The sequence below is a fragment of the Lithobates pipiens genome, unplaced genomic scaffold (assembly GCF_037356315.1).
Source record: "Lithobates pipiens isolate NorthernLeopardFrog02 unplaced genomic scaffold, aLitPip1_a1.2 Scaffold_1, whole genome shotgun sequence".
Taxonomy (NCBI): Eukaryota; Metazoa; Chordata; class Amphibia; order Anura; family Ranidae; genus Lithobates; species Lithobates pipiens.
In genome coordinates this window covers 227,898,498-227,919,560 of record NW_027507685.1, presented here as the reverse complement: position 1 = coordinate 227,919,560, position 21,063 = coordinate 227,898,498, and the positions used below count along the sequence as shown (strand labels likewise).

The window sequence follows — 21,063 nt, the reverse complement described above, 5'->3', positions numbered from 1 at the left end:
TAAAATCTGTGTAGTGTTTTTTTTTTTTACACTTTTTCCCCAGGTGAATAGGTAGGGGTATGTACCCCTTACTCATTCACATAGGGTGGGGGGGTGAAGGGGGCTCCCGGATTCCGATAAGTCCCCCGCCTGCAGACCCCGACAACCAACGGCCAGGATTGTCAAGAAGAGGCCCTTGTCCTCATCAACATGGGGACAAGGTGTTTTGGGGTGGCGGGGGCCCGCAGGGCGCCCCCCTTCCCCAAAGCACTAATCCCCCCATGTTGAGGGCACACGGCCTGGTACTGTCCGGTGGGGTTCCCCTTAAAATCCATACCAGACCCAAGGGCCTGGTATGCTCCCGGAGGGGGAATCCACGCCATTTTTTTAAAAAATAACTTGGTGTGGAGTTCCACTTTGAGAGCTCATTCTCTGATTGGCCTGGCCTGGGGCGACCTAAAGTCATGTTGTAAGTCGCCCCAAGTCGTGTCCAAGTTGCCTCCAAAAGTGGCCCTGTGTGAACCGACTCTAAAGAGATACAATGTTTACACTTCTGAATGAACTCAACTCTGTGTGTAGGAATTCTCAGTTTAACCATTTAAAGATTAAATCTTTTCTGACACTTGTTGCTTACAAGTAAAAATCCTGTATTTTCTGCTAGAAAATCACTCAGAAGCCCCAAAAATTATATATTTTTTTTAGCAGAGACCCTAGGGAATAAAATAGCAGTTGTTACAATATTTTCTGTCACACAGCATTTGCGTAGAGGTCTTTCAAACGCATTTTTTTTTTTAAAAATACACTAATGATTAAAAAAATAAAAATGAAAACAGTAAAGTTAGCCCAATTTTTTTATCCAAAAGTTTTGATTACCTGTTTTTGTATATATTTAATATATAGTTTTTTTAAATTTTATATCTAAATTATACATACAAGTGAACGGATTGGAGGTTTGTTTTGTTTAATAAATGTTTAAATGTAAGAAATTTGCTGTATTACTGATTACTTAAGGCTGCTTTCACACTGTAGCGGGCAGGTGTTGACGGAAAAAACGCTGCTAGATTTAGCGGCGCTTTACCATCATTTTAGCGGCGTTATTCGGCTGCTAGCGAGGCACTTATAACCCAGGAAGAGGTTAAATGCGCCTGTGAAGCTCCGCTGCCAAATCGCATTGCCTGCGCTTCGGCAGTGGTACCCATTCATTTCAATGGGCAGAAGTGGTGGAGGAGCGGCATACACCACTCCAAACGTGCTGTTTGCAGGACTTTTTTTAACATCCTGCCAGCGCATCGCCTCCGTGTGAAAGCACTCGGACTTTCACACAGACTGCAGGGGAGCCGTTTTGCAGGCACTTTACAGGCACTATTTTTAGCCCAAAAGCGCCTGAAAAACACCCCAGTGGGAAAGGCGGCTGTTAGATTTTATGAAATGAAAAAAAAAAAAAATCGGCCTAACATACCGGCCCAAAAAAATCGGCATCATATATCGGCCATCGCCGCCGTGATTTCTAAATATCGGCATCGGCCAGTGAAAAACCCATATCAGTTGACCTCTAACCCCAATATCTTCTATATCTGTCATCCCTCATCCTCAGTCTGATCTTATGATGTCAGAAGTCATGGAGTCGGAGTAATGCTCATCTCCTGGCCACTTACCTCTGTACAGTGACAGGATCCTCCACACAGCACTGGCCACTTACCTCTGTACAGTGACAGGATCCTCCACACAGCACTAGCCACTTACCTCTGTACAGTGACAGGATCCTCCACACAGCACAGCTCCAACTGCTGTGAAACTACAAATCCCATCCCTGCCCCACACTCAATGAGGGAAGAAAGTCACCAGGGAGATGGCAATGCCTGCTGGGACTTGTAGTTCTACTGCAGCTGGAGATCTGCTGTTCTCCTATCACTGATATAAAGGAAATGTCTGCTGTCACTGGGATTCCCTGTATTTTTTGAATATGTTCAGGTGTTTTTAACTAGCCTTGCAGGAAATGTCATTCTTGAATGTGTGCGCTGTAATATGTTTTGTACTGGGATTCCTGTCTGCTGGGATCTGTTTATGTAATAACTGTCCTGTGCAGCTGACGGGTTTTACTAGAACAGGACCTGTTATCCCGGATCACATCCATCACTATTCATAGGGAGATCTGTATTGTATTATACGGTTTCTCAAGTGCTAAAGTAAGGAGGTATGCTGCCATATTATCTGTATCCTATACCAATCAAACAGGCTTAGGGGATGTGTGTTGCTCTGTGTACATGCAGTCACCATTTAAAATGACATTCCGCTTAAACCATCTAAACCCATCAACAAAATGAAATGTAGTAACTACATGTGTAGACATATGTACATACATTATTGATGAATCTGTCCTTATACAGAATTGTCACTTCACCCTAAAAACACACTCTGACAATATGGCTGCTGTGATCCCACCATTTTATAGTGAGGGGGCCGGATTATCCATTCCTTCAGATTATTGGTTTCAGTTGATCATTATGGGATGTTCCTCATTTCTGGCAGTGAGTCTCAGGCTCCATGCACACTGGGCTTAAAAAAAGCCAGGTCCCTTGGCAGAAAAAAACATCCATATAGATCATTTTTTGTACAAAGCTTAGATGAGTTTCAGAGTTTTGCATTTTTTTTCTGCCAGAAAGCTCCAATCAGAAACGCAAACCAGAAGGGTTTTTTCCTGCCTCTAAACCTTGATCTTAACCACTTCAGCCCCAGAAGGATTTACCCCCTTCCCGACCAGAGCGTTTTTTTGCGATTCGGCACTGCGCCGCTTTAACACAATTGCGCGGTCGTGCGACATGGCACCCAAACAAAATTGACATCCTTTTTTCCTCACAATTAGAGATTTCTTTTGGTGGTATTTGTTCACCCTTGCGGTTTTTATTTTTTGCGCTATAAACAAAAAAAGCGACAATTTTGAAAAAAATGCATTATTTTTTACTTTTTCCTATAATAAATATCCCCCAAAAAAGTATAAAAATTTTTTTTTACCTCTGTTTAGGCCTATACGTATTCTTCTACATATTTTTGGTAAAAAAAATAAAAACACAAAAAGCGATTGATTGGTTTGCGGAAAAGTTATAGTGTTAAAAAAATAGGGGATAGTTTTATGGCATTTTTATTAATAATTTTTTTTTTTACTAGTAATGGCGGCGATCAGCGATTTTTATGATGGCAGACACATCGGACAATTTTGACACATTTTTGGGACCATTGGCATTAATACATCGATCGATACTATAAAATTGCATTGATTACTGTAAAAATGCCACTGGCAGTAAAGGGGTTAACCACTAGGGGGCAGGGAGGGGTTAAGTGTTCCTAGGGCCGCGTTTCTGTCTGGGGGATGGGCTGTGTGTGACATCACACTGATCACTGCTCCCGATGACAAGGAGCAGACAATCAGTGTGCTGTCACTAGTCAGAACAGGGAGATGTTGTTTACATCGGTTCTGTTCTTGAGCTCCGTGACATGATTGCGGGTATCCCCGCAGCGATTGAGTCTGCGGGACCCGTGGGCACGTTCACGGAGCTCGCGGCAGGCCTGTGTGGCACGGCAGGAAATTCAAAGCAACGTATGGGTACGTTACTTTGCCCAGCCGCGCCATCCTGACGACTTATTTATACAGGTGCCCTTCAGGAACCGGTTAACCACCTCCCGTCCGCACTATAGCCGAAAGATGGCTACACCGGTGGCTGTGAGAGGGACAGCAGTTTTGATCTGGAGAGCCTCTGCAGAGGCTTCTGTGCCACCTACCAGTGCCCACAGTACCACCCATCAGTGCCCACAATGTCACTTACCAGTGCCCACCAGCGCCACCTATCAGTGCCCACAGTGTCACCTATAAATGTCACCAATCAATGCCTCATCACCAGTGCTGCCTATCAACACCACCTACCAGTGCCCATCAGTTACACCCATCAGTAACGCCTTATCTGTGCCCATCAGTGTCGCCTTATCTGTGCCCATCAGTACACCCTCATCAGAGAATATCAATGAAGGAGATAAATTACCAGTTTGCAAAATTTTATAACAAACTATGAAACTTTATTTTTTTTTCAAAAATCTGTCTTTTTTTGTTTGTTTAGCAAAAAAAAAAAAAAACCCCAAGTGGTGATTAAATGCCACTAAACAAAAAGCTCCATTTGTGTGGAAAAAAAAGCTAAAACTGTAATTTGGGTACACTGTAGCATGACCGCACAATTGCCATTCAAAATGTGACAGCGCTGAAAGCTAAAAATTGGTGTGGGCAGGAGGGGGTTTAAGTCCCCAGTAAGCAAGTGGTTAAAATACACCTGTAATGTTCCTAATGTGCAGGAAACATCGGGTGACACTGAGCTGCTTCTACAGGTAAAACTCCCATAGAAACAGCATTTTTTTAAGCCCGTGTGCCCGGAGCCTTAAAGGTTTTTGGGCAAAAATGTGCAATTTTTGAACCAATTATAACCCTGAAAATTGCTGTGAATTAATGATAAACCTGAACCTCATCTCCACTAATAACCGCAATCTTCACACGGCACATGTGATGACATCACAACACTCCATGTGGGATCATTGCTGTGTATAATACATTGAGGGACATTAGTGAGTGCCGTACAGACATCATACTGACTATAATGGAATGGTGACCTTCCAGTACTCAACTCATTTCACCTTCTATATATACTGTGCAGAGGGACTTTGTTTTGCACATAATAATATTAAATAGAACTTTGGTTTATATTTATCATCAAATCCATCAGAGTGTAAAAATTCTCTCACCTCCAGTCTGGTTGTATCGACTCATCACTGTCTGTACATTGTGCTTGAAAACAGGCTCAGTGCTCTGATCTATTTGTGTCTCCTCCTCCCAGTAATCAGATCCCAGTTTCTTCATCCACTCAGTCCTGGGAAGATACTGACGGGTGTCACTGTTATAATTTGCTATCTCCCGATCATCAACATATCCGACTACAGAGAACACAGGGAGTCCGGATCCCGGAGAGGAGACTGCAGTGAGATAATACCGCAGAGTGTGACTGTCTGATAGAGAGAAAGATATACAGATGGTTATATATCACACATCATATAATATATCCTGAGAAATAAGGGTGACCCCCCACACCATACACCCCCCTCCCCCACCACACACTATACATACACCCCCCCACCATACACCCCCTCCCCCCACCACACACTATACATACCCCCCCCCCACCATACACCCCCTCCCCCCACCACACACTATACATACCCCCCCCCACCATACACCCCCTCCCCCCACCACACACTATACATACACCCCCCCACCATACACCTCCCCCCCACCATACACCCCCCTCCCCCCACCACACACTATACATACACCCCCCCACCATACACCCCCTCCCCCCACCACACACTATACATACACCCCCCCACCATACACCTCCCCCCCCACCATACACCCCCCTCCCCCCACCACACACTATACATACACCCCCCACCATACACCTCCCCCCCACCATACACCCCCCTCCCCCCACCACACACTATACATACACCCCCCACCATACACCCCCCTCCCCCCACCACACACTATACATACACCCCCCCACCATACACCTCCCCCCACCATAACCCCCCTCCCCCCACCACACACTATACATACACCCCCCCACCATACACCTCCCCCCCACCATACACCCCCCTCCCCCCACCATACACTATGCATACACCCCCCAACCATACACCCCCCCACCATACACCCCCCTTCCCCCACCATACACTATACATACACCCCCCCTCCCCTCACCACACACTATACATACACCCCCCTCCCCCCACCATACACTATACATACACCCCCTCCCCCCACCATACACTATACATTCACCCCCCCTCCCCCCACCATACACTATACATACACCCCCCTCCCCCACCATACATACACTATACATACACCCCCCTCCCCCCACCACACACTATACATACATCCCCCAACCCCCCACCATACACTATACATACACCCCCCTCCCCCCACCATACACTATACATACACCCTCCCTCCCCCCACCATACACTATACATACACCCCCCCTCCCCTCACCACACACTATACATACACCCCCCTCCCCCCACCATACACTATACATACACCCCCCTCCCCCCACCATACACTATACATTCACCCCCCCTCCCCCCACCATACACTATACATACACCCCCCTCCCCCACCATACATACACTATACATACACCCCCCTCCCCCCACCACACACTATACATACATCCCCCAACCCCCCACCATACACTATACATACACCCCCCTCCCCCACCATACATACACTATACATACACCCCCCTCCCCCCACCACACACTATACATACACCCCCCTCCCCCCACCATACACTATACATTCACCCCCCCTCCCCCCACCATACACTATACATACACCCCCCTCCCCCACCATACATACACTATACATACACCCCCCTCCCCCACCACACACTATACATACACCCCCCTCCCCACCATACACTATACATTCACCCCCCCTCCCCCCACCATACACTATACATACACCCCCCTCCCCCCACCATACACTATACATACATCCCCCTCCCCCACCATACACTATACATACACCCCCCTCCCCCACCATACACTATACATACACCCCCCTCCCCCACCATACACTATACATACACCCCCCCACCATACACTATACATACACCCCCCTCCCCCACCATACATACTACCCCCCTCCCCCCACCATACACTATATATACACCCCCCCTCCTCCCCACTATATACTATCCATACACCATCCATATATACAGTTCTCACCGGGTGACACTGTCCACTGCCCTACTGACACCATTATCTGCTCTGTCCACTTTTAAGGTAGGCTATTTTCACTGACATTTCTTTTATTAATCAAATCGTATTTTATGGGTACACTAATGCTTTTGTTTTATTTAACCATGGCCTTTTAAGTCCCCCCCCACCCCCCACTCACTGTTAATGCAATTTGGCTATAGCCACTGTTCACCGTAGCACACCTCATTACTACTCTTTTTGGGTAACCCAAGGTATTTTACAATCCTATTTAAAAATCAAATAAATGGTGTTGCGCTACCTGAACTATACTGAATTAAAATGAAAGTGCCTTATACTTATGTAAATGATATCCGTGTTTTATGAGTTTATTATCTTGGAGATATTCACTTGAACATTTAAAGCACATGACACTTTTGGTGTATTATCTGTAACAGATTGGATATTTTATTTTATTGATTATTCACGGGTTAATTTGTTGGAGATACTTCACATTTTGGATTATTTTCATATTTACTGTGCATAATACCTAATTGTATAACATTGGAGGTTGTTTTATTTTTTATTATATATATTTACCCAAAAGGAAGAAATACCACTTAATAGAAGGAGACATTGCTCTCGGGAGTGTCACTCAGTAACACTGTTATTATTCACATAAGCATAAGGCACTTTCATTTTAATTTAGTATAGTTTAGCCCAACCTTTTCAGGTAGTGCAACACCATTTATTATTATTTATTAACACTTAGTAACACGGATATCATTTACATAAGTATAAGGCACTTTAATTTTAATTCAATATAGTTCAGGTAGCGCAACACCATTTATTTGATTTTTAAATATACTATCTGGGGGTTAGGGTTTATACCCCTGCCGGTGGTTTGCTGCAACCTACCCTTATTAATAATTTAGGCCCTTGGTGATAGCGCGGGGATACCCCAATCTACTATTTTACAATCCTATATCGTGTACTACGGAAAAATTGCCGTGCGCCACGAAAATGTTCGGGTTTGGCTTGAAGAACAGGTGGCAACCCTACCCCGATGTCCTCTTCGCAGCTCAGCCTGGCCGTTGATTGGCTAGAGTGGATGGATTGAAAGCAGCGCAGCCATTGGCTCGCACTGCTGTCAATCACATCCAATGACAAGGTGCGCCGGGGCCAAGTGATACAGTGAGCAGCTATAGGCACCGGCCGTATTACGGGAGCGCGCCCGCAAGAACTAACCACCATGTGAGAGAGTTTGCATGAAGGTGGTTAGTTCTTGTGGGGAGGAGCTGAGACAGCCGCAGAGGGACCCCAGAAGAGCAGGTTCGGGGTCACTCTGTGCAAAACGAGCTGCACAGTGGAGGCAAGTATAACATGTTTGTTATTTAAAAAAAAAAAAATTGTCTTTACAACCCCTTTAAAGAGGAAGTAAAGGCAACAATTTTTTTTTTTTTTAAAAAGCACACCCTGTAAGGCAAAGCATAGCATACTAGCTCATTATGAATAACTTACCTGAGAACGATGCCCCAGAAGCGATCCTCCATCTTCCTCTTCGCCGCTGCCATGGATCCCGGAGCGACTTCCGGGTCTCGGGGCTCCAAGGCTGTGATTCGCCGCAGCCGCGATGACGTCACTCCCGCGCATGTGCACGGGAGCCGACACTCGTGGCATATCACCGTGATCTGCGGCCTGCCCAGTGCGCCGCTGTCTACGGCGCATGCACCATAGACAGCGGTGGCTGTCTTCGGGTAAATATCTCCTAAACCGTATAGGTTTAGGAGATATTTCTTGGACCTACAGGTAAGCCTTAATCTAGGATTACCTGTAGGTCAAAGTTGGTTGTTAGGGTTTATAACCACTTTAAGGCCTAATGGACACCTAGAGCTGCACGATTTATTGTTAAAAGATCGCAATCTCGATTCGACTCCTCCCCCACACAATCTTAATTCAGCAAATTATATTTTCAAGGACAGGAGAGAAGCATATGATAAATTTGGTACATTGATTTACATAAATGAAAAAAAGCCCTTGTGTTAGATAAATAAATAAAGTCCTATGTGTAACCAACTGCTGTGAACTGACGATCCTTTCTTAATGCAAAAGCCCCCTGTGACAGTTCGATGTGTCAAAACAAAGAAAGGGAATAATATCCAGCATTCAATTATAAACACTTGCGCCCAAAGTGTTGCACAGAGCTCCTTATCTGTGATATCCCTCCACCATTCTATATACTCACCAGATAGTAAGACATTACAAGCCTTGAGCCATCGCCATAGAACATGGTGAGGACATATCCTGAACTGCAGTGGGTTAAGAGGACTTTGCGAGGAACCGGCGATAGATGGCTGCCACTCCTACTACGAGGTCGTGGTGGCAATGATGTCAGTGTGTAGGTCCCTTCTGATGCATTTCATGAGCATGCACGTTCAGGGATCAGCCTAATAGACCATCTATTGTCGTTTCCTCATGAAGTCCTCCTAACCCCCTACAGTTCTGGATATGATGTCACCAGGTTCTATGGCGATGGCTCAAGGCTTGTAATGTCTTACTATCTGGTGAGTGTATAGAATGGTGGAGGGATATCACAGATAAGGAGCTCTGAGCAACACTTTGGGTACAAGTGTTTATAATTGAATGCTGGATATTATTCCCTTTCTTTGTTTTGACAAATCGCACTGTCACAGGGGGCTTTTGCATTAAGAAAGGATCGTCAGTTCATGACAGTCGGTCACAAATAGGACTTTATTCATCCAACACAAGGACTTTTTTTCTTCATTCATGTAAAGGGCGGCACCAAATGTGTTTATCATCTGGTCTATAGGAGTTGTATATTCACCTTTGTGTGTCCTCCCAGATACATTATTATCTTTTCAGCCATCTTGTTTAATTGAAGCAAAGAGTATTATGTCTTATTTTATTGTCATCTTGATAGATAATATAATGTTCAGGGGTTGTAAATCTTTAAAATAAAAAAGTTCTTCAGAATCGTGAGAGAATTGTGATATTTATTGTAAGCAAAATAATTGTGATTCTCATTTTATCCAGAATTGTGCAGCTCTATGGACAATCAATGTAATTATTTACACACATCTAAATATACAGTATATGTTTACAGTGTATGCTAAGCGAATAAGGGTTAGAACCCCTCTCAGGGTTTTCTTACTATTCAGGGCTCAGTTAGAGGGATTATCTAATCTTCCAGTCCCCGGACAATGTGGTGAGGGGAACCTGCCAGACATTCTAATCCTCACCCCCTCTATCCAAAGCTGGAAACAAGGGTTTGGGTTGAATATTCTTTAACTATTTGAGGACCAGCCGCCGCAGTTATACTCGTAGCTGTACGTCGGGCGATTATGGCGATTTATTTTTATTTACCAAAAATATGTAGAAGAATACATATCGGCCTAAACTGAGGAAGACCCTTTTTTTTTTTTCTTTTTTTTTTGGACATTATAGCAAAAAGTAAAAAATATAATTTTTTTTCAAAATTGTTGTTTTTTTGTTTACAGCGCAAAAAAGAAAAACTGCAGAGGTGATCAAATACCACCAAAAGACTCTATTTCTGGGGGGAAAAAAAGGACATCAATTTTGTTTGGGTACAACATCGCACAACCGTGAAATTGTCAGTCAAATCAAACCAGTGCCGTATCACAAAAAATGTCTCCCCTTACCAAAAGGTAACTAAAGGCAAAACATTTTAGTTTGATAGGTTGGGGAGGGATTAGAACTCCTATCAGGTTTTTATTGCTGTCTGTGTCCCAATTACGGAGATTCACCCTCTCAAATTGCCCCGTTTATTGTTTTCACCAAAAGTTAAAGAAAATCCCAAATTTTAGGTTGTCACCAGAACAGGAATAGAGGGGAAATCTTCCAATGGGGACACAAGTTCTGGTGACAAACAGGGATTTCCTCACTTTGCAGGGATTTCCTCTAACTTTCTGTTTTGGCTATAGGGAAGGAAGTGAAGGGGACTCTCTAATAGGACACAAGTGACAATGAGAAAAATAAAACTGAGAAGGGTTATACAGTGGAACATAATCCATTCCAGGATCCATATCAATGCGAGTTTCCCCATAGAAGTCAATGGAAACAAAGATAATTTGTTCCGCATTGACTTCTATTGCAAGCAATACCACATGTGTCCAGAGGTGGGTGTCAGAGCGCCTCGGAAATACTCATGGACAGCTCAGCTGAACTCGGAAACCCTCGGGAGGGCCCCAAAACACTCAGAAACTGAGTATTTCCGAGTGATTCCCAGTATTTCCGAACGGCTCCGAACCGTTCCGAGTGTCACCTGCGCCCCGCACCTCTGCCAAATGCGGTACTGCACACCCCATTGGCTTTAATCCTGCTTGTTTTGCAAGACAAACACTCGCAAACCGAGTCAGGATTTTTAAAAAAAAAGTTGTTAGTCTTTCAAAGCTCTCATTAACCGCGTTACTCGTAAACCAAGTTTCCACTGTAACTCCCTTAACAGCTTCCTCTGAAATGAATAAATTCACCTTTTGGTTCTACTTTTACAGGCTAGTTATATTTTTAACTAAAACCTACACACCTTATTTTAGACCCAGAAAAATCATTACTCCGTCTCTGTATTTGAAGCTTTCCTTTTAAAGTGAAGGTGAGTGTTATACGCCTATAAATACATTATATCCAAATCTCACACCGAGCTCATCCTTAGACTCTTCACCACACGGCCACAAAAGCACAAGAATTCCCCTTGGACAGTGTATTAGTTTATTTGCATTTAATTTTAATGGTTCAAAGAATGTCGGGCAAAATGGTCGTCCCTCTTAGGCCGCGTACACACGGGCAGACTGTCTGTCCAACTTAGTCCGCTGAAACACAGTTCAGCGGACAATCCGCTCGTGTGTGGGTTTCAGCGGACTTTTTCAGCGGACAGTCTGGCGGACTAAGTATTTCAGAATTTCCGTAATACAGTCCGTTCAACTTTGTTTTCAGCGGACAGTCCGCTCGTGAGTAGGCTAGTTGGACGGACTAAGTATGGCGCATGCTCAGAAAGGATTTACACGGCGGAAGGTTGCATTGCAGTGTATTGGACGTCCTATTTCTAGTCCCGTTGTACGTGCTGTACACGTCATCGTGCAAGTTTTCAGCGGACTGTTCGTTCATCGTGTGTGGTCAAGTCCGTTCATTCGAAATTAGGACGGATTGTCTGTCAGACTGTCTGACGAACTAAGTTGGCCAGACAGTCCGCCCATGTGTACGCGGCAATACATGTTCACTTCATCATATCTGGCCCTCTTTGAAAAAAGTTTGGACACCCCTGCTCTATATGGACTAAGGACTTTTTTTTACTTATGTGTATATTTGTTTTAATTAGCGGCTGCTTTTATGTACATAGATTTACGTCCTATAAATCATACATTATACATCATACATTATACATTATACATTATACATGCTTTCTGAATATATATTTTTTTGGGAACTTAATTTTGTCCTGAGCGGTACAATTAGGCCTTTTAGACACTGAGATTATTATTATATTGTGTGTGTTTGCACTAAAATAATTTTTATTATATTTTTTTCCTGATAATATGCACTTAATAAACAGTTGCACAAATATTAATGCAATTGAAAAAAATTGCAGCAAATATCTTTTTGTTGTACAGGTCTCTGCTTTCACAAAATATAGAATGTTCTGAAGGTTTTAAGTCATTTTATAACCAAAATTGTAGACTTTTACATGTGTGCAAGAAAAAAAAAATGCTCTAGTGCCAAAGCAGCTAAGAAATGCCGCCTACCTGAAGAATACAGAACATCGATATGATCCCCCATTCAAGATTGTTATAATAAAAAAGGAAAATCTAATATTAGAGAATGAAGGACACGTCCTATCATCAGAGACAATAACAATACATGGAGGGATGTAGGGCCCTAGTGCTCTGTTTAACCTCTTCAGTCCCAGAAGGTTTCACCCCCTTCATGACCAGGCCATTTCTTGCGATTTGGCACTGCGTTGCTTTAACTGACAATTGCGCGGTCGTGTGACATTGTACACAAATAAAATGTATGTACTTTTTCCCACAAATAGAGCTTTATTTTGGTGGTATTTGATCACCAACAATTCTCAAAAAAAAAAAAATTTTTTTTACTTTCTTCTATAGAACATAGCTAATAAAAAAAATGTAAAAAAATCTAATTTCTTCATCAGTTTAGGCCCGTACATATTTTTGGTAAAAATAAATCCCAATAAGCGTATATTGTTTGGTTTGCGCAAAAGGTATAGTGTCTACAAACTATGGGATATCTTTATGGAATGATTATTTCTAATAGTAATGGTGGTGATCAGCAATTTTTGGTGGGGATTGCGACATTGCGGCAGACAAGTCGTACACTAAGTGACACTAATACAGTGATCAGTGCTAAAAAAAAAATGCACTCTCACTGTACTGATGACATTTTCATCTCTGACAGAACAGCGGTCTGCCTTGTTTACATAGGCAGACTGCTGTTCTGCCTCTCATGTCTTTGGCGAGCCCCAGACCTGGAAGAAGACACCACGTACAGGTACATTGTTTCACACAGCTGGGCCGCCATGCTGCAGTAAATGTGAGGTGGACGGTCCAGAAGCAGTTAATAATCTCTTTGTTTTCTTTTTCTTTTTTTTTTTACATTGTAAGTCTTTCTTAATATGACTGACTCTACTTAAAGCTGCTCACAGCAGGGGGCCGGTGCGTCCTGATTCACCGTTTCAGATCAGAATTCAGCCTGAATTTTGGGCTGAATTCGGACCTGAAATGGACCAAAAGATGCACAGCGGTTTTGTGCAAATTGCACCGGACACTGGAAATCTCCTGCTATGTGAACCCAGGCTTATGTGGGAATGCTAGACGTACCTTTGGAAGTTTTATGTGAGAATGCTAGACTTACCTAGGGTACCTTTGGCAGTTTTCGCATATAAGTGACTCCAGTTTTTTGTATAAGGGCTCCACCAATATGGGGAAGACTTTTATTGAAAGCTTTGGCACGGTGTCTTTAGCCAATCATGGCTCAGGGGGACTAAGTCCACGCCCCACACTATAGAACGCTGCTTACATAGCGCCCGTGTATATAGATTGAGCTAGATTAGGCAGCAGGTTAGTTAGTGGCGTGCAGGCAGTGTATTTAAAAAAAATATATATATTATATATATTACACACATACACAAAGTCTAATATATATTATATTCTGCATTTAGTGTAGACTAGATATTCAGTGTAGACTCTATATTCAGTCAGTACAGGCAGTGTAGTATAAATAATAAGTATGTGGCGCTAACTAGAGTGTGTAGATAAATTAACACAATTAATGAACCTAAAATGTGTATCTAGTGATGTCTAATGATAATTCTTCAATGTGACATCAAAAAGTAATATACAGACAAATACATTTAAATTAATCCGATATTCTTAACATGCATCCACTATTCTGAGGGTCCATAAAAATAAAAAAAATTGAATAAATCGCATAAATTTGAAAAAAGTTGCTTAAGTGGAAAAAAATTGCATAAATTGCAACAAAGTGAAAAAAAACACAATAAATGTATAGTATAGGTAATAGATAATGTATTAGATAAGCCTTCCAATAATATATAAATATAAGAAAAAAAAATAATATATAAAATCACAACAGGACAGCGCCATCTGGTGGTAGTTGGTCAAATAGACCCAAAAAAATAAAATCGCAAGTGACATCTAGTGGTATAAATCTATTATAACATTCCTAAAATACAATTCATAAAATATAATCCTTGGTCTATGCTTCACATCTACTGCCATCTTGTGGATTGCTAGCAATAAGCATTAATAATGTAGAATATTAACCTCAATATGTAAAAACACAGGAAATTAAGTACATAAATAGGGTTTTTAAAACATATGTAATTTTCTGTTTTTAAAACATGGATAGATAGAACATCTTAACCCTCAAATTATCCACATAAAGGACACATAACCACATAGAGAAGAGGAAAATGAAAAAAATTATAAGGATATGTGAATAGCAGACTAATAGAAATAAAACAGTTAAGATGGAATTAAAGTTCAACATTATGCCCCAGAGGAATCAAAGTACGTATTTCATGTATCCATTTAGACTCTAATTGGCTTATTTTGATCACCTTATTATCTCCCCTCCAGTGGGGTTTGTATTTTCCAATGCCACATATCCAGGGCTGGACAAATCCCGGGCGCCAGGTCGCATTTGCGACTAGAATTAGCGACCTGGCGCGGCACAGCTAGGGGTATCCTGCGCACATCCCCCCCCCGTTCGGTGCAATCGCGTTGAGCCACGCCGGCCAGTAATTATTTTTTTATTCTAACACCCTAGAGAATAAAATGGCGGTTACAACACTGTCTGTCACACTGTATTTGCGCAGCGGACTTACAAGCGCACTTTTTTTGGAAAGAATACTTTAATTACAAAACAAGACCACAGTAAAGTTAGCCCAATTTTTTTTTATATTGTGAAAGATAACATTACGCCGAGTAAATTGATACCCAACACGTCACACTTCAAAATTGCGTCTGCTCGTGCAATGTTGCATGTTTTGAGTTACAGAGGAGGTCTAGGACTAGAATTATTGCTCTCACTCTACCGATCACAGCGATACCTCCTACCGCTTTCATATGCAGGTGAACTCAAGTATGCGTTCGCTTCTGCACGCGAGCTCGGCGGGATGGGGCGCGTTTAAAAAAAAAAAATTCTTATTTATTTTAATTTTTATTTTTTATTTTTAATTTTTTCACTGTTCTTTAAAAAAAATAAAATAAATGGTGTCACTTTTATTCCTATTACAAAGAACGTAAAAATCCCTTGTAATAAAAAAAAAAGCATGACAGGTTCTCTTAAATATGAGATCTGGGGTCAGAAAGACTTTACACTAAAAAGCAATTTAAAAAAATGTGTAATTTGAAAAATATAAAAATAAATAAAATGTGCCTTTAAGAGCTATGGGCAATGACTTGGAGACAGGTGGGGGGCCATCTTCCCCTCACTCGTCTCCATGTCAGGCCAGGGACAGGTCCGGATCACCGCTACTGACGGCCACTATAAGCAGCGGAGGGCACCGGAGCGCGGAGGGACGGGGGGCCCTTTTCCAGCCACCGATAAAAGTGATCTTGCGGCGAATCTGCCGCAGGGACCACATTTATCTGAAAGAGAACTGCCGGCTCTTGAAGAGGATACCGGGGTTATGGTAGCTAGCTATGGCAGTCTTGTGTCCCTGCAAGGCAGGTAATAAAAGCAGTCACATTCGATCTAGTCATCTTTCTGTGTAAATTTAAAATTGATTCATTTTTATATTGAAAATAAAACTTTGTCGGTCGTAAAAAAACAATAAAAAAAAAAAAACGGCTCCTAACTTTTTTAGCTGGCTCCTAGATTCTAAGCAAATTTGTCAAGCCCTGCACATATCACTAGGGAAGAGGGATCTTTATTGTGAAATTCGGCGTAATGTCTTGATAGACTGTTTTACAAAGCACTTTTTTATGTTTTGGACATGTTCCCTCAATCTTCTCCACAGTTCTCTTTTCGTTCTGCCAATATATTGAATCCAGCACAGGCATTCTAATAAATAGACCACCCCCTCAGTCCGACATGAAATAAAGTCCTCTATTAAATACTCTTTTTCCTCACACTGGAGATAAAACTGGATTTATTTTTCTTGCTTTCTCTAGTGTGGCGACAGGTTTAACAATTTTTGCAGGGGTAAAATCCTTTTTTTGATCCCACTTTTTATGTCTCCTGGATCATAGGCCTTCTTTATTTTCAAGTACTCGAGGTCCTTCAAAATGTTTTTTTTTGAACACTTCAATATTTCCATCCTTCCCCGGAGGGGGGTTGAAAAGAGATTTATTACGGAGACCACTAAATAATATACCATTAGTATCAAGAACATGTTTTCCCTGCCATCTCCATCTCCATGTAAGTTTCTAGTGAATTTAATGTCCACGTACGTGTTGAGTTGAAGTTCTTTTTAGGGGCAAACTTTAATCCTTTATCCAACACTTTGATTTCCTCTGTCAATTCTATTCCACTAATATTTGTGATCCCCTCCCCTACTATTCGTTTTCGTTTGTTTTTTGACTCCTGCTCGGCATCCTTCTTGTTTTTCGTTTCTTCCTGTTCTTTTCTCTACAGATCTTCTTGGAGTCCTTCTCTGACGTTCCTTTCTCTCTCTCGATCCCTCTGATTCTACAATCGTCTCCTCCCGTCCTTTTTCATATTTCTTTGTGTTTTGGGATCTGGGGTCCGTTTGGTGTCTCTATGGGGATTCTGTTCCAGATGGTACCGCCTTGGAGATTCTCTGGGTCTTCCCTCTAAAAAATGATATGGAGTTGTTTCCCGTCTAACATTCTTGTGGATACCATGGAGATCTCCCTCAATTAATTAGAATAAGATCAAACTGTACAATGAAAGAAACCTTTTATCAAACAGGTGGAAGTGATTGGAGAGATTCGTGCAAAATCCCGGAAGTTATAGATGAAAGAATAAAAGATGTGGCGGCACTGGATAGAGAAAAGTTGATACAGAACACAGCAAAAAATACAGCAAATAATAACATTGTATCACTTGTCATGGATTTCAACATCCAACATAAACAAGTTGAAAGAATTGTTAGAAAATATTGGAATATTATTAAAGCAGACCTCCACCTCACTACTATTCTCCCAGAGAAGTCTTTATCGGCATATAACATGAACATTCATTTTAAGAGGGAAGTTTCAGAAAAAAAAAACATACATTTTAAATAAGAACTTTGAAGCAAAATAAGGGTCAGTGCCCATCTGCAGCCTCACCATTGCCATCAATGCAGCCTGATCAATGCCCATCTGCAGCCTCACAAGTGCCATCAGTGCAGCCTCATCAGTCCATATGAATGCAGCCTCACCATTGCCCTTAATACAGCAGCCTCACTATAACCATCAGTGCAGCCTGATCGATGCCCATCTGCAGCCTAGAGGGGAGAGGGAGGGGGCAAGATGAGCGCTGACAGATTACATACAGTGAGAATCTCCTATGATAGACAGAACAGTGGTCCAATGGCAGCCCAGGAGACGGGACTTCCCATTACTGAGGCCGCCAAGTAAATAGGAGATTCTCACTGTATGTAATCTGATGGCGCTCATCCTGCCCCTCTCCCTGTCCCCTCAGAGGCAGCTAAAATTGAAGTATTGGCGTATAACACACATTACGCGCTATTTGCACCCGATTTTCATGGTGGAAAAAGTGAGTGTTATACACCAATAAATACAGTATATACTTTTCATATATGATTAAGTCCTTTGAATATTTGGACGGCTTAAATCATAGACTCTTGTTAAATGGATTTTAAGCACTGCTAATGCTGGATTGTATTTTAGCACATTTGTTTAATATTTAATGTGATTATAGCAGCTGCCAGATTATATTATAATACTGGATGTTTTTTTTCCCACCGCTCCTTTATTGTCACTTCCAACTCTACTTCCTCCTCTCCTCTTCCTTTCTCCGTTGGGGTCCTCCAAGGTTCTGTTTTTGGACCTCTCCTTTCCTCTATCTACACCTCCTCCCTGGGTCAGTTGATTGCCTCCCACAGCTTTAAATATCATCTCTATGCTGATGACACCCAAATCTCCATCCCCCAGCTCTCTCCATCTGTCTCTTCACACATTACCAACTTACTAGCAGACATATCAGCCTGGATGTGACATCACTTCCTCAAACTCAACCTATCCAATACCGAGCTCATGATATTTCCTCCCTCAGGTGCCGCTTCCCCTGATTTCTCTGTCAATATCAACGGCTCAACTATCAGCTTGTCCCCCCACACCAAGGTCTGAGGTGTAATCCTGGACTCTGGACTAACCTTTTGGCCCCGCATCCTATCGCTATCTAAAATTTGCCACCTCAACCTCTGCAACATCTTTAAGATACGACCCTTCCTAACCAATGTCACCACAAAGCTTCTAATTCACTCCCTGGTTATCTCTCGCCTCGACTACTGCAACTCCCTCCTCATTGGCTTACCTCTAAATAGACTATCCCCACTTCAGTCCATCATGAACACTGCTGCCAGGCTCATCCACCTCACAAACCGCTCAGCGTCTGCTCACCTTCAGGACTTCTCCAGAGCCTCTCCCATCCTCTGGAATGCTCTACCCCAATCCGTCTGATTTTCTTCTGCTTTATCCATTTTGACGATCCCTGAAAACTCATCTCTTCAGAGAAGCCTGTCTGCCCCACCTAACAACCGTACATTTATCTTCTCAATCAGCACATTACCCACAGTTATTACCTCTTGTATCTCTTGACCTTCCTTCTCAGATTGTAAGCTCCAAGGAGCAGGGCCCTCTGATTCCTACTGTATTAATGTGTATTGTCTACCCTCAAGTTGTATAGCGCTATGTAAACTGTTGGCGCTATATAAATTCTGTATAATAATAATAATAATAAGCGCTAGGGGGTGGCTTGGTGAGTTTACTTTTGTATTCTTACCATTCCACAGATATTTTTTAAAACAAAAAGTAATAACCTATAGTTGGGGATGCGGAATGGACATAACGCCCACCCATAACACCCAGGAGATGAGGGGGAGGAGAAAAATGGGACACAACAACAATCAACACACAATACTATACAAAGCAAGAAATGCAAAACCAACACAAGTGTCCATAAATTGCATCTTGTAAGATGTAGAACAGGGGTCTCCAAACTTTGTAAACAAAAGGCTGTTTTTTATCTTTCGGGGGGCCAGAATACGGTCATCAGAAGTACAAAATGTCCTGGTGTCCCCTATTTAGTATATGAGGAATAGTGTCCCATCGCTGGTGTCAGTGGGAGGAAGTGTCCTCTTATTGGTTTCAGTGGGAGGAAAAATGCCCCACCATTGGTGTCAGAGGGAGGAATACTGCCCCATCTTTTGTATTCAGGAGGAATAAGGCCCCATTATTGGTATCACTGGGAGGAATAATGCCCCATCACCGGTATCAGTGGAATAGTGTTCCATCACTGGTGTCAGTGGGAGGAATAGTGCTCCATCACTGGTGTCAGTGGGAGGAATAGTGCCCCATCACTGGTGTCAGTGGGAGCAAAAGTGCCCCATCACTGGTGTCAGTGGGAGCAAAAGTGCCCCATCTTTAGTATTGTTGAGGAATAGTGCCCCATCACTGGTGTCAGTGGGAGGAATAGTGCCCCATTACTGGTGTCAGTGGGAGGAATAGTGCCCCATCACTGGTGTCAGTGGGAGGAATAGTGCCCCATCATTGGTGTCGCTGGGAGGAATAGTGCCACATTGTTAGTGTCAGTGGCAGGAACTATGCCCCACTGTCGATGACAGTGGGAGGAATAATGCCCCAAGGGCTGGATAAAAGCAAGCAAAGGGCTGCAGTTTGGAGCCCACTAATGTAGAAGATGTCATTTAGGAATCCTTTCTTTGTTTAGAATATATTGCTCTCATATTTTTGATTTTCTATGTTTACAGTTGGAGATTTGTTATTGTGTTTTGATTTTTATAGTAATGTGATACACAATTTAAAAATGACCCTAATAACGTCTTAAAGTGGTTGTAAACCCTCCACTTTCACTTTATCTCATTCTGATCTCACAAAATTAAGTACACCCCTCACATTTTTGTAAATATTTTACTATCTTTTCATGTGACAACACGGAAGAAATGACACTTTGCTACAATGTAAAGTAGTGAGTGTACAGCTTGTATAACAGTGTAAATTTGCTGTCCCCTCAAAATAACTCAACACACAGACATTAATGTCTAAACCACTGATAACACAAGTCAGTACACTCCTAAGTGAAAATGTCCAAATTGGGCCCAATTAGCCATTTTCCCTCCCCAGTGCCATGTGACTCGTTAGTGTTACAAGGTCTCAGGTGTGAATGGGGAGCAGGTGTGTTAAATTTGGTGTCATCGTTCTCACTCTCTTACAGGTCATTGGAAGTTCAACATGGCACCTCATGACAAAGAAATCTGTGAGGATCTGAAAAACAGAATTGTTGCTCTACATAAAGATGGCCTAGGCTATAAAGATTGCCAAGACCCCGGGAACTGAGCTGCAGCATGGTGGCCAAGACCATACAGCGGTTTAACAGGACAGGTTCTTCTCAGAATAGGCCTCTCCATGGTCGACCAAAGGAGTTGAGTGCACGTGCTCAGCGTCATATTCAGAGGTTGTCTTTGGGACTTAGACGTATGAGTGCTGCCAGCATTGCTACTGAGGTTTGAGGAGTGGGGGTTCAATCTGTCAGTGCTCAGACCATACACCACACACTACA

General features: G+C 42.5%; 2 protein-coding genes across 7 annotated transcripts in view; both read right to left on the bottom strand.

Moving 5' to 3' along the window:
• LOC143984050 (class I histocompatibility antigen, F10 alpha chain-like) overlaps positions 1-21,063 on the bottom strand; it is a 692,198-nt gene that overhangs the window by 640,689 nt on the left and 30,446 nt on the right. The window lies entirely within an intron of this gene.
• The window catches only part of LOC143984059 (class I histocompatibility antigen, F10 alpha chain-like), a 682,453-nt gene that overhangs the window by 644,241 nt on the left and 17,149 nt on the right, over positions 1-21,063 (bottom strand). For 4 of the 6 annotated variants that reach the window (XR_013274710.1, XR_013274709.1, XM_077484359.1 and 1 more), the window contains exon 2: positions 4,762-5,022. The exons of the other annotated variants lie outside the window; for them this stretch is intronic. Coding sequence is in view for 2 of the 4 variants with exons in the window: in XM_077484359.1 (XP_077340485.1) it covers positions 4,762-5,022 (261 nt within the window). In the remaining 2 variants the exon portion in view is untranslated. The remainder of the gene's footprint in view (positions 1-4,761; positions 5,023-21,063) is intronic. 6 annotated transcript variants of the gene reach the window in all.